The 15,038-nt window shown below is 39.6% G+C and overlaps 1 protein-coding gene across 1 annotated transcript; it reads left to right on the top strand.

Moving 5' to 3' along the window:
• Positions 1 to 2,646: 2,646 nt before the first annotated feature.
• On the top strand, positions 2,647 to 12,372 carry pitx1 (paired-like homeodomain 1; the record flags this gene model as incomplete). Its single annotated transcript, XM_080549572.1, has 4 exons — positions 2,647 to 2,695; positions 7,514 to 7,654; positions 9,388 to 9,590; positions 11,824 to 12,372. 4 exons carry the CDS (start codon positions 2,647 to 2,649, stop codon positions 12,370 to 12,372), a joined length of 942 nt encoding a protein of 313 aa, XP_080405698.1.
• Between the last annotated feature and the right edge of the window lie 2,666 nt (positions 12,373 to 15,038).

Raw genomic sequence — 15,038 nt, 5'->3', positions numbered from 1 at the left:
TGTGTAAAGCAACTGAAATATAGATTTGCAATACTTGGATGTGGCACAACCTATAAAGCAGTTTTCTTCCGTATAATGACATGGCTACTCTAATGCATTTAATCTATTTTCTTGTTTACCTTTTAAAATGTATGCGTCAGAGGAAACGTTTCAGATTATGCAGGGCCCCGAGGCCTACACGTAAACGGAGGTTCGATTATTCCGGATCGTTTATCCAATATTCTACTGAATTGTGTTTAAAGCAAAAACACATGTTCTCTAAATATAAATACATACATGATAGAAGAACACTTTTATTGGGGACAATTAAAGCTTTGGCATTGTTACAGATAACGTCAGATAACGCATCACCTGCAATTAGGGCATTGACAAACGGACTTAATCGAATACAAATAACCATGAATCGGCGACAGTTAAACGTTTTAACCTTGAAATGGAGGAAAATAATGACTTGTCACAATTTGGAGAAGTTGTAATATTTAACAAAATACGACAAATCCAATATCACAAATGGAACTGTAATACTATGCGTTTGCATACATATTTACAATTACATTGTGAAGAAATGCGCAAATCCATCTGTCCGAGGGCATCTGAACACCATAAACCACCAAATTCATGTTTTTTTGGTGTGAGTCTTTTATACCCCATATTGTTTCTAATAAACTGTTAGGCCTATTTGTTACGTCAACATTTGTTCAATGTTTATTTCGCATTTTACATTTGGTCCCAGACATCAAAGATGGTTAAATAGCCTGGTTTAATAAAAAAAACGCTTTTCTGGATTGTTCTAACACTATTGGGCTAACATGATCTATAACAAAAGACATTTATCACAACGGTAATATATTCAACATATATAATGTTTACACGTTAAGGCCCGTTCATAGGCCCTCCAGAGAGAGCAGTGGCTGGTCCCTCTCCTCAAGGCACATCGCGCGTCCTGTAGGGGGTTCGCTTGCGTGACGTCACCTGGACACGGGAAAGGTCTCCAGAAGAAAAGCCCGCGCCACGCAGAGAGCACATCTATCAAACAGCATATTTGGACACACAGCATATTGCCCCGTATCCTAAAGTGGATCTATCTCGCATCTGCATGGGGACATTTTAACGTTGCCTATTTTTCTGTCTTTGCTGGGAACTAAACTGGTGAGTGTCCATGCACGCGTCTAGAGGTATACATGCCTTACTTATTTATTAGAAGGAAGCTTGTCTGTGATCCCTCTTGGTATAAGTGCCTAGGCGTGAGAGCGCACGGCGCGCTTTGCTGTTGATAGAATGTTTGTGGAGTGGTTACTAGGAATAGTGGGCCTAGGAGATGGAGGGTGTTGAGTAGGACCCCCGAATGAGACAGCAATACTGCGACGTGTGAACACGTCCAGTGTCTACACGCAGGCTTGATATCAGAGTCCTGGGGAGAGACGGAGCGCAGACACAGCTGGACCTGGACCGAACCGACCGTCCTAATGGAAACATGCACGCAGGCGTAGAGTATTATACAAGGGCTTGTAACGTGATTGTCCTATATAGGTCGGGAATTTATGTCAGCCTTTCCTGTTTAAAGTCTAACATCGCATGCAGCATTCGCGTTTAAAAGACCGTTATAGTTTCCTCTGATCCACAAATATCCACTCGTAAACATTGTCCAATTTAACATTTTGTGCTGTGCTATAACTAAGACTAATTAGGCTACGATGTGTCTTGTAGAATAATTATACCGTATTACGTAACACGTTAGCCCGCATATTAGGAGGACACAATCACACGAAGGCAATATTAAAAAGTTTATATTGATGTCGTGGGTGTTTGTCGTTATGGTGTGAACAGCCCTGTCTGAATCTGCACTAATCTCGGACTGACACGGCAGATGAAGCATATACAAATAACTGTGTGTGTGTGTGTGTGTGTGTGTGTGTGTGTGTGTGTGTGTGTGTGTGTGTGTGTGTGTGTGTGTGTGTGTGTGTGTCTGTCTGTCTGTCTGTCTGTCTGTCTGTCTGTCTCGGTGTGAAAAGGGGGACCATGTATTATGTCACGATTTATTATCGACATAAAACGAGCAAAGGGATTCCTGGAGATAAGGGGGCTATGTGTGTATGCACCACGGTCAAGATAAACTTTTAGGCAACACTATAGATAAAGATCTCTGGACTGTTTGGGACGAAAGGCCAACACATTGGCTAACATGGGGAAAGAAAGTCGGCAATAAAAGTCTCTGTTCTCGTTGGGTATAGCGTTATCAATAGGCTTCATATTTTCGAATGGCATTTACTAATGGGTGAATTCGGGTAATCTGGGACATTGGGTAAAGCGCCAGTGTGTTTATTTCCTGTTGTAACAAAATCTAGTAAACAGGACTTTTACTCTAGCTTTAGTATAGATGTCATGTGACTGGAGTTTTTAAGTAGATTTTGTTAGAAGAGGAAATAAACACACTGGAGTTTAGGTGTCCCACATCAGCCAATGTCCCAGACTAAACAGAATTCATTCAATTAATTTACCATATTAGGTGACAAACAAACCAAGAGGCCTGTGTAGACCAATGCCTGCTATATGTGTCAATAAATAAAACTGTAAAACTGTATAATGATGTATATAGAAGGATGAGGTTTAATGCAAACTGTTTATTTTGCTTTTCAGGCATCTGAAATGGAACTTAATTTGTCGAAGAGTGCAGTCTCATGCGGAGATACATCAGGTAGGCCTAGCATGCTTTACTTCCTACATTTACATTCTACATTTTGGGAACACGTTAATTTATAGATGGCGGATTTTATTATGCAGTCAAAGCCTAAATGTATAGCACTTAACTAATAAATACTATAACGCTTCAAGTCTGAGTGTAACCTACTATAACAAGATTATATCGCAACCCAACCTCAATATAGTAGGCTAATATAGGCTACATGCATAATTAAGCCTTGGACACCTAAAACTAAAAGATGACCGATAATTTCATTTGACATGAAGCATCCGAGGTTTGAAAATAGTATATGAGACAAAGCAGCAAATAGGACTCATAAAATCCATTCACTATGTTGCATCTTATGTTTTTCCATTTAAACGGGTTAATGGCCAGATTGCCTGCTTTGCTGTAGGCCTAGTTTTTAGCATATCTCGAAAACTCTTAAACCAAGTGATTTAGTTTTCTACAACAATAAGATCAACTTGTGTGTTGATGTGTGGTTTGATTGTAGATTAAGAATATAGATTATATACTGTGTGTTTTACTGTGTGTAAAACATTGGGTTCATATGATGTGGCAATATTTAAGACACCATATAATGAAAGCGATCTGACGTTATCTTCAATTTTCTCGCCTTACCTTTCAATTCTGTCGTTTTTATTTGGCATGGACATGCCAAAAGTGGAACAATGTTTATTGTAGAATTTATAGGTCCATACATCTCTTTTAAGTTATAGCTCTGTTCAATGTGTTCTCAGCAAAAAGCACAGTTTAAATTAAGCCATGCATAAAATGATCAGGTAAAATAACTTTTCATAGTTTCATAGGAGGCAATAATAATAATACTGTATCTCGTTAATTGAAATGAGCCAATACATAAATAGGCCTATCGTGTCCTATCTATTATTTCGTCCGTGGGACCTTTTCCAGTAAAACACTCCCTCAAATGGCATGATGCTTATCGGGACAAGGTCAGGGCCTTGGAAGAAGTATCCACTCGAGATGGGCATGGTGATGGTCACCAAGGCAATAATGGCCTTAGCGCCATACTCTGTGTCTCCGGTTACGCGCCGTGTCCAGTTACCTCCAAGCCAAGGCCCACTTCTTTCTTCCCTTTGAATCTCAGGCATACAGCGTTTAATTTTTCCCTGTTTTTGTTGCCCCACCTCCGTGGTTTGTTTAGCTACGAAAAAGCGAGGATTAAAATACTACTTGAATTCTATTTGTATTTTCTGTTTTGGTTTGACGACGGTCGTTGAGTTTATTTTCAGCCCCCCCCCCCCAAGAAATAATATTACTGTTTATCTTACCAATACCCTTTAACCTGTCTTGCTGGATGAAAACATATTTTGTAGATTATCCGTCACGCAAGTGGCAAGTGCCTACTCATAGGCTATACGCAATATGCGCAACTCCAACGTTCAATGCCAAAAACGTTGACATAACCGTTCTCTCTGTTGATGCATTAATGGAGCTTTGATTAGACCTGATAGATCCAGATAGTACAGTAAGATAGCTTACATGTGTATGCCAATGCTCAGGCGGCAGTTCGTGAGGTTAGAATTATAAGGTTCTATCTCCATTTTTGTCAAAATTGAGTTTTTTACATAATCTGATCCATTAGGTGTTTATTAATGCCTGTGTGGTGTTATTTTTAAAATGTTGACATTTTTGAGTTAGTAATTCATAAAATACAAAGGTTCCATCTCATAAAACATAATAGAATGTAAAAACTTTGACGCTCAATATCTCTGAACGACCCTAAACGGAGATAGAACCTTATTATTCTAAACGGAGATAGAACCTTCTCATTCTAAACGGAGATAGAACCTTATCATTCTAAACGGAGATAGAACCTTATCATTCTAAACGGAGATAGAACCTTCTCATTCTAAACTCACAATTTGTATGCCAATGCTCAGGCGGCAGTTATAGGCCATTCATACATTCATTATCAAATGAGCATTATTAAACCAGAAAAGCATCATGTCGCACAGGGTGCGTCACCACTATATATAGTTTATATTTATATATAGTTTAGTATATTTAGTTTATATATAAACTAATTTATTGCTAATTAGTTGAGGAAAGATTATGGTATACCAGATTGGGTTGTCACTCTTTCACGTTTACTCTCAAATATGTGTGCGCCATCTTTAGTGTGTACTAACTAATCCATTGACAAGAGTGTTAAATCCAGTCGTCCATGCATGTGAATTCCGGTCTATTCAATAGATTTTGAAACAGAGTTCGTGATTTTGAAAACAATTGTATTGGCTGGAATTCAAATGTTAGTATATGCATGCACAGAGCATTAAGAGTGCGCTAAGGCTTCCTAATCTTTGGAGTAGGCCCATCTCATGTTTTTCCTATGGTGATGAGCATGGGTTACAAGAAGATGGCGTGCAAAAACATACAGTAGCCTATAGCCTATTGTACAAAGAGGTTAATGAAAACAATATCAGACGACATGGCGCAGGCGTGAGAGGTGAACAAATGAATGAAAAAAAAAAAGTAAGTGATTGTTGAGAGGTTGCACAATTGCCCTCTGAAAGGCCCTAAAGGGCAGCTTTCCAGTTGGACGGGGTCTCATGTCAGAAGTGAATGTCACAATGACATAAAATGCTTCCCACTGGCGCCTGTACCTAGGCTTGTAGACCGAGCCTATAGCGTTGAACGCCTTACCTGGCCAAAGTCATTACCTAAGCGACCATTTCTGTGACGAGAAAATAGTACCGCAGCTGCTCTCGATTAACAAAACAATTATCAAGGTCATCTTTTTCCTTTCCCCCTAAAAGTTCCATGCATATCATATTCCTATTCACAGACGTGGGTTTTTACGACAGCAGCACATTGCAATTCAGTGTTTTTAATGACAAAATCTTGTCGAATAGGCCTACAGTAAATGATAGTGGCCAATCACTATAGGCTACACCGCTGTGATGCCTGCATGGCTTCTTTTGATTTCTTGACATGTCGTGACGTTAGAATTATATGGTTCTATCTCCATTTTTGGTCAAAATTGAGTTTTTTACATAATCTGATCATGCCTGTGTTGTGTTATTATTTTTTTATTTTATTTTTAAAATGTTGTTAGTAATTCATAAAATACAAAGGTTCCATCTCACAGAACATAATGGAATGTAAAAACTTTGACGCTCAATATCTCTGAACTGCCCTAAACGGAGATAGAACCTTATAATTCTAAGATCACGATGTGTACAAACATTTATATTTTTTATTGAATATATAGTGGACGAAAATAACTGGGTAAAGTGAGGACTCCTGGCTCCATTTCTCCCCAGTCATTTGCGACCAGCAGGCGCCGCTCAATGACAGTTCTGTCTGAGATAGTCCATAGGGCTCAGAGAGAGATTGCGACGAAACAACAAGCAACTCCACTCCAACGAGTTATTTATGTGTTGATATTAGCGACAGATACTGCCAATGTAATGCAAAATCTAAAGATGGTTCCCTGTCTTTAAGCTTATAAGCCGTAGGCCAAGGCCTGAAGCTATACGACTTGTACATGAAAAGTCATGGCGCATGGCCTGTAGCCTAATGTTTTTATGACAGCATTAGCCCTATTATTGTCGTATACGTGAATGGATTTAATATTTACAGGAAACAGCTTTTCATTGTAGGTCCAATTGGTGTCCTTTGAATATTTCCATCTTAAGAAACATTGTTCAGTAATGCACTGCTTTTGGAGTTTTATATTGAGAGATGTACGTTTGAAAAATATATGCATGCTGTGTTAAGTGTTTTTGTGTTAATGTTTGTGTCCTGCAGATAAGTGTGTCCTCAAGAGATGAGAGATTATTATTTGGTCTGTAGACATAACTGATGTGACACAACAGGTGGGGTTTGCAACACACACACACACACACACACACACACACACGCACACACGCACGCACGCACGCACGCACACGCGCACACACGCACACACACACACACACACACACACACACACACACACACACACACACACACACACACACACACCATTTCATTAGTTCTTCTGACATAAGGTCCACCTCACTGGTTGTATTACGTGATTGTTGATCTAAGGCGATCTCATCCAAAACGTCCCCGGACATGAATTGATTTACTATTACGGCACATTTTGCAGCAGTGTGCTTCTTTCATACACATAATCAAGTATAAATTAGGTACTTTCCCCGTATGTTTGGCATTGGAAATAACAGGGAAGGCCTATGCCTTATGGCAAATGTTTATTCAACTCAGTTCATATCCCAGATATACATTGTGTGCGTGTGTGTATATAAGCGCACCCAGCTGTTCCATTGCCATCGAGCATATTTCAAACATGTCTGAATAAAAAGGCAATTTTCTCAGAAACTTTCCAACGCAAATGCAACTTATATAAAGCGCCGTTGCCTCACGCGCTCCCCTGAGATAAATGGTCTGGAAAAAAAAGTGCTCTCGCCTCGCATGCATTCAGATTGAACTCTTTGTGGGTGGGACTCCTTTTCCAATTCGGGGAGGTTTAACGTAAGAGATGGGTGGGTCCCGTGTCTTGGTTCCAGTGCGAGAGCTTCCATTCGGTCACTGTCCGTATTCCCACCAGCGGAAACTGAAAGCGGCCAGGCTTCTACTACGGCCAGTCTGTCACTGCTGCACGGAAAATAGGCTGTTTTGTCCGGAGAACAATTCCGTGCATGGAAATCTTGTCGTGCAATGGCAATTGTTTGGCTACGGATGGATTTCCAAGCCTAGGCTGTATAGGTGTTGAGGAGAACTCGTCATATAGCCTATACAGGATTTTAATACAGTTTTTTTTAATAAGGCATCATTCTTTTCAAGGTGGAATGAGTTCGGACAGAATCGCAGAGACCCCCGTGAGACCCCCGCAGGCGCGCGACATGGCCTCGACGTTTCATTTGCCGAGAGCTTCGAACACGTTAGAGAACTCAAGCAGCGAGTCATCAGATACTGAAATAGCAGGTACATTACCACTATATAATTATGTTTTTAATGACCTCATATTTCTCCCATTGTTAGCGTGATCAATATCTCTTTAATCACGCCTATCGTCTTAAACCAACACATAGGCCTATTTGATAAGAGATATCAGACATTCAACCTGCAATGTAAACTAACACAGGAAAAACTTCCACTGTGGTAATAGGCATGGGCCATAGAAGGAGAAGTCAACGAGTGGCCTATACGGTTTATAAAACAAAAGGAACAGTTTGTTTAAAGGTCTTGCAATGTTAGGCTAATTATAAATCAACGGTAGCCTATTCGACCACATGCAAATTAATTAAAATTATGCCTTATTCTATTATAACTATGATAGTGGTTTATTAGGCGAGGTATAGCCTGCACCTATTATTGAAAAGTGTAAATGCTGCCTTGCATTACAATAATTATGAATGAATTTGTCAATAATTCCAAGCAGAACGAGAATTGCGTTTCAATCGGTGCCAACTCTTCACAGTGATTGTAACATTAAATTATTTATTTTTAGAAAAAGTATGTTGACCTGATAACATGACAAACATGCAACAACTCAAGTCGTGTCAACACAATCTATAATGACTTGAGGAAGAAATGCAATGCAGTTTTACATTGTTTAACACATATAAATAAAAAATATAAAAATAATATAGTATAAAAGTTATATAATATATATATATATATATATATATATATATATATATATATATATATATAACACTATACTGATCACAATTGTTTCATGTTGCAACCGTGGCTGAAGATTGGTCGATTAGTATTATTCACTGGTTTCAGGCCTAACGCATAGCAGACGCCCTACAAACCATGAACGGAGAATTAGGTACGCCAATAGATTATAGGAAGTAATAATGGTGGTCTTTAAATGACATTTTCTATGAAGAGTGACCTTCCACATTTAGACTCTGTGGCTGTATTGATACTATGTAAAGACACGAATACACGAACATAATGGGGAAGAGATAAAACGGGACAAACTATGTGACCCACTGGAACTGTGTTGATCTATGCAGCTATTTAGTGGGCCGATAGATGTCTAATAGCGCTTCTAAAAGAATCAATATTGAACCCGGAGCTAAGCTGTTAATGTTTGACCGAGAGAACGCGATACCGATTGCGGTCTTTACTTTATAATAGGCTTTTGAAGGGGAAAAAAAGTAATTTATTATAAGTTCATGACTTGCAGACACTTGAAATAATCTTAACATAACACACTGCACGGTAGGCTTTCATAGGCTAGGATTTGTTCCGAGGTTAAGGATTAAAGATTGTGCATCATCGCTTGTGTTGAGTTGGACTGTGGATGTGGATGTAGGCCAAAGCATTTAGTTGAGGGGGAGGGGGGGGGGGCACCGCTCCTTTAGTTGTTAAAATCAGAGTGCTCTTCGAGGCTCTGTAGCTATACAGTAAAGTGCATAATCGTGACGTTAGAATTATAAGGTTCCATCTCCATTTTTGTCAAAATTGAGTTTTTTACATAATCTGATCCATTAGGTGTTTATTAATGCCTGTGTGGTGTTGTTTTTTAAAATGTTGACATTTTTTAGTTAGTAATTCATAAAATACAAAGGTTCCATCTCACAAAACATAATGGAATGTAAAAACTTTGACGCTCAATATCTCTGAACTACCCTAAACGGAGATAGAACCTTATCATTCTAAGCTCACGATATATTGACCTTTCTGTCTGTCTTCCACAGAGAAGGAGAGGAGCGTGGAACACAGGAGCGATGACGGAAACGCGGACGACCCCAAGAAGAAGAAGACGCGCCGGCAGAGGACCCACTTCACCAGCCAGCAGCTGCAGGAGCTGGAGGCCACCTTCCAGAGGAACCGGTACCCCGACATGAGCACCAGGGAGGAGATAGCCGTGTGGACCAACCTCACCGAGGCCAGAGTCAGGGTAAGTTAAGGGCCGCGAGACGCGTGTTTGAGCCGTGCGTAAACATCTAATCGTGACGTTAGAATGATAAGGTTCTATCTCAATTTTTGGTCAAAATTGAGTTTTTTACAATCTGATCCATCAGGTGTTTATTAACGCCTGTGTGGTGTTATTTTTAAAATGTTGAAATTTTTGAGTTAGTAATTCATAAAATACAAAGGTTCCATCTCACCAAACATAATGGAATGTAAAAACGTTGACGCTCAATATCTCTGAACTGCCCTAAACGGAGATAGAACCTTCTCATTCTAAACGGAGATAGAACCTTCTCATTCTAAACAGAGATAGAACCTTATCATTCTAAACGGAGATAGAACCTTATCATTCTAAACGGAGATAGAACCTTATCATTCTAAACGGAGATAGAACCTTATCATTCTAAACGGAGATAGAACCTTATCATTCTAAGCTCACGTAATGATACGAATATGAGACGCGTTTTGAGCCGTGCGTTTAACGTCTAACAATACGAACAGGCTATGAATGAGCATAATTCTGCAGCAAAGCCTTCCCTTGAAACCTGTTTGGGTTTATTTCTAGACTTTAATACCTCGAACACGATTTAGATGACTCCATTGCGATAATTACCAGTGATTATACGAACATTATTAAGGTAAAACTGACACTCTAATTTCCCTCCATGCACCAAGCATTTCAGTTACTCCACTAATCCCCTTAGATGACTCAGACCAACTGGCTCTTTCTGCATTGACATTTCCGATAACATCGCTGTCAGAATGACGTATGAACAACTGTATCCACGTGTGGTTACTTTGCATCATGCTCCATTTACTCGCATCAAATTGTAACAATATTTCTTTCGGTGACACAGTTTATCGGTGACACAGAGTTATGATTCCCTATGTCATTACTCCTTAATGTACAGTCAACAACAATCACTCAAAATATTCATATTCCAAACATATGTTTACAATTGGCCACTGTGCAACAAATGACCATCATTTATCATCTCTCGTTGTGATAATACGTGTTAAACCAAATATTGAACAATTAGCTCTAAATCCAAAGGCCTAGGCCTATATAGGTCGTAGGTGGCGTATAAGCGCATGTTTTTCTTCAATTGCAAACGAACTCAATCACCTGTGTCCATCCATCAATATCATATCAATCAATATCATATCAATCAATACAAACGCTTAATATAAACAGACATGATAGCTTTCCCTTTCCCTTAGTTACACTATCGGACTCATGACATTCTGGGTTACGAGTACGACCTTACTTTGCTTTTGCTTATTACCATGTTAACCTAATTACGAATATGCATTAATACGCTTTAATGTTGTAAAAACAATATTTAAAAAAGGCTAAATGTCATTGTATATTTTAGGTTTGCCAGCCTATAGCCTGTGGCTTAAATAATTAAATCCTGGTTTCAAATACTTTTCAAACAACTATGTTCTCCAACATTGAAGCAGGTAGCAACAAGTTAACTTATTAATATCAGGCCTGCATGTTACATGCCCGTTTCTTTTATTTAAAGATACAATTATGGATGTTTTCCCATGAATAGCTTATTCATCATTTAGAAAAAATAGACCTTTAATATGTAGAAAAGCATACCATTGATATTAATGGCCTATTTTGGGGAATCACAGCCAATATTGATCAACAGAAACAAGGTTTTCTGTAGGACTGTTGCAAGGGGCCGTCCAAACATGACTTTAAAGATAATTGATAATTCGATCACGTCTGTTCAGATAGTATAATTCGTTCGGATATCTTTGTCCATGTTAAAGTATTAGTCTTAAGGCTTATATGTTTTCTGGAGATATACTGAAGCTAAAACACAATGATGACGGTGCATGCTTTTCTAAATATATATAGCTCACTGTGCTCTTAAGCTTTTGGTGTCAAATCATTCATGTCTCTGTGGACAATTTATCAATAAAACTATAGCCTATACTCCGGAAGACTACAAATAGCCCTAGAATTATATAATAGGCACCTACTTGTAAATTGTTTCTATAATAAAGTAAAAACGAATTGTTTCCATTACTCAAAGTAGTATATAGGTTTCTATAGGTTCTTTATATCTTGCATTGCATTTTGGGCATTTGTGTGATATAAGAAATAAGAAATAATAGGCTAATCAAAGCACAATAGTATGAATAATAATAAATCGTAAATAATAAATAATAATTTACTTTAACTTTTTTTCTTTCATCTTTAGGTGTGGTTCAAAAACCGCAGGGCCAAATGGAGGAAGCGTGAGCGCAACCAGCAAATGGACTTGTGCAAGAACAGCTACCTGCCCCAGTTCAGCGGCCTCATGCAGCCCTACGAAGACATGTACCCCGCGTACACGTACAACAACTGGACCAACAAAGGCCTGGCCCCGGCCCCCTTGTCCACCAAGAACTTCACCTTCTTCAACTCCATGAGCCCCCTCACCTCCCAGAACATGTTCTCCGCTCCCAACTCCATCTCCTCCATGAACATGGCCTCCAGCATGGGCCACGGGTCCGTGTCGGGGATGCAGGCCGCCGGGCTGAACAACATCAGCAACCTGAACGGCATCGGCACCTCCACGATCAACTCGGCCATGGCCTCGTCCGCCTGTCCGTACGGGCCCCCCGGTTCCCCTTACAGCGTTTACAGAGACACGTGTAACTCTAGCCTGGCCACCCTGAGACTGAAATCGAAGCAGCACCCAACCTTTGGATACAGCGGGTTACAGAGTCCCGGCTCTAGCCTTAACGCTTGTCAATACAACAGTTGACCCATCTGCCGTGACGAGAAGACAAAATAAATTTGCGGACAAAATTAACCTGCGGATGGAAGGGGGATGGATAAGACAACTAAACTGGATTAGTTGCAATCATTTATTTTTCAAATGGATTATGCGGGTTGTATGTGTTTACCAAATGAACTTGCACAGCAATTTAAATATCCATGTTTTTGGATTTAAAGTGATGAAGACGTGTTACATTGCAACGTTGTACATAACGTAAGGACAGACAAAGGAACTCTTGTGTATTTTTCGCTTGCTTGCTTTGAGGACAAACCCTATTTGAACGTGGCTCGTAGGCCTATGTCTACTCTTGGATTAGGACCACAAAAAAAGAAACACATATGCCTATGTATCCGGACCCGGTAGAAGGAGAACTCTATTGTACATAGCTTAGACTTTTATATCGCTAATCTAACGTGTGCTTTTACCGTCTATGCAGGGGTGCCACGGGCCCATTTTAGGCATTGTGTCCTGTTTTAGCGTGACTTTGCTTTTACATGCTTTGTCTGGAGTACTTTCGTTTTATTTGTTTGCTTAAAATAGAAATCCCGCATGCTTAACTCGAGTGCAACGTGTTTTGTACAAGTTGGTGATAATGTTAAGGTTTTTGCAGAACTAAGTAAGTAAAAACTAAGTCCATTGTAATGTATACAAAAAGGTGATTAAAGGTATCTTCATGTGTTTATGGTCATATGTTTGAATAAACTACAGCAGATAGGCTAGATGTTTATTTCAGGTGTTTATTCAATGGGGGCGGGGTGGTGGGGGGTCTAATGAATTAAAACAACCCCAAACAAATACTCAAACAAACTTTTTTTAGCATAGTCGAACGTAGTGTAGGCTAGAGTCCTGTAGGGTCTAAAGCTAACAAATAATTATTTCAGGGACGACAAGTCAATCAGTAATGGCCATGAAATGCCATCCGGGCATTCCGATCTCGCGGCATTCCAATTGGTTCTGGCTGGACGTCCCACGTCGTGACGGAGCGCGTTCTGTTGACAACCCCGTCAGAGTGGTTTGATGTGGGCCGGACCGCAGAGGAGAAGCAGGCTACTGCCATGGCATTTAGTGCAGCAATCATACTGATGAAAAGCTAAGACCTGGCTGGCGAGAGAGAGAGACTTGGCACTCTCGCTTTCTCTGTAGCTCATTTATTTTTGAATGTGGGTCTATTCCTTTTTTTGTTGTTTTTTTTTGTGTTTCTTTAAACTGTCGACATAGTACCACAGCAGGCATATAGGCTACACATACAAGTACTGCAGGCCTGGGTCTGGTCCCATGAAGTCAAAATAATACATTATTATTTATATGGTCAAATAGATAGCGGACGTTCTATTTTAATAGATTAAAAGGAAAGTTTCAGAGATGTGTGAGTGTTCACATGACGTAAACGTTGCATGCGCTTGCTTTCCACAATGAGGGGGAAAATCAATACGATATCTGGTGGTCGACACCTTCAGCTCTGTCCATATCTATATTACTGACCATTAGGCTGATATTCACGCCAAGCTAGCAGTAACGACAACGTTTATATACTTTCAATTACACAGAACTGATAGTATCCCAAGCTTCAAAGCATTGATGAATAATAATTATTATTATTATTGTTGTTGTTGTTAATATTATTATTATTATAACAATTATTATTGGTATTATTACTATAATTATCATTATTATTGCTACATTAATCCTAACTTTAGAAAGGCGAACACAACCAACTTGGTTTGTTTGTAAACGGTGCATTGATTCAAGGAGGAAACGTTTGCGCATTATAGTGATGGTCCAATCTAATGTTTGAGATGATAATAAAACGAAATCAATGCCTTTAACGACTCATAACAAAAACAAAGCTTGCTTGTCATAAACGCAATTCATCTCATATACTTTTCAATTATATCCCTTTCAATTGAATCAGTTGAAGAGCAATCCAGGCAATATGGCCTTGAGGGTAAAGTTCAAAATGTCACTTTATGACATGTAAATATTTGAACTGGTATACCTGTGCACGCAGGGAAATCATTGCTTGTGGGTCGACCACTTCTGAATAGCTGTCCTGCAACGACAAAACGACCTGAATCATCTGATCATGAGAAGTAAATTATAATATGTCTCATGAACCCAATTTATGGAAAGGGAAGGGCTATGACAGACAACAGGTGTGTGTGTGTGTGTGTGTGTGTGTGTGTGTGTGTGTGTGTGTCTGTCTGTCTGTCTGTCTGTCTGTCTGGTGTCTTTCTGCCAGCAGAGGGTAGGATTGTGCATCTGTGCCCAGTTATTTCAAAACTGTTAATCTGGATCAGAATGATGTGGATTATTTATTTTTTTTATATCCAGGATCAGAGCCACCTGACTGACTTTGAGTAGTGCAGGGGGGGAATCAGTCAGCTCGACCTGATCCCAGGTAGCAAAAACGAATCTGGGTCATCAAGATTCAAAGTTTTGAAATACTGGGCCTATGTCGTCCTCAGCCGTTGGTACCAGCTAATGTGCTGGCCTGAGACTGAGGAGAGAGCAGGGCCCGCGGTTGTTCAAAACTTTAATCTGGATCAGAATGATGATCCAGGATCAGATCGAGGCCTATAGTTAAGGTTTGGGTTATGGTTATGGTTAAAGTTAAGGTTAGGGTAAGGGTTAAGGTAAGGGTGGAGGGAGGG

This window comes from Nansenia antarctica, assembly GCF_963989245.1.
Source record: "Nansenia antarctica genome assembly, chromosome: 20".
In the NCBI taxonomy this organism is placed as follows: domain Eukaryota; kingdom Metazoa; phylum Chordata; class Actinopteri; order Argentiniformes; family Microstomatidae; genus Nansenia; species Nansenia antarctica.
The sequence above is the reverse complement of the archived record's forward strand: the minus strand, read 5'-3'. Positions and strand labels throughout refer to the sequence as shown.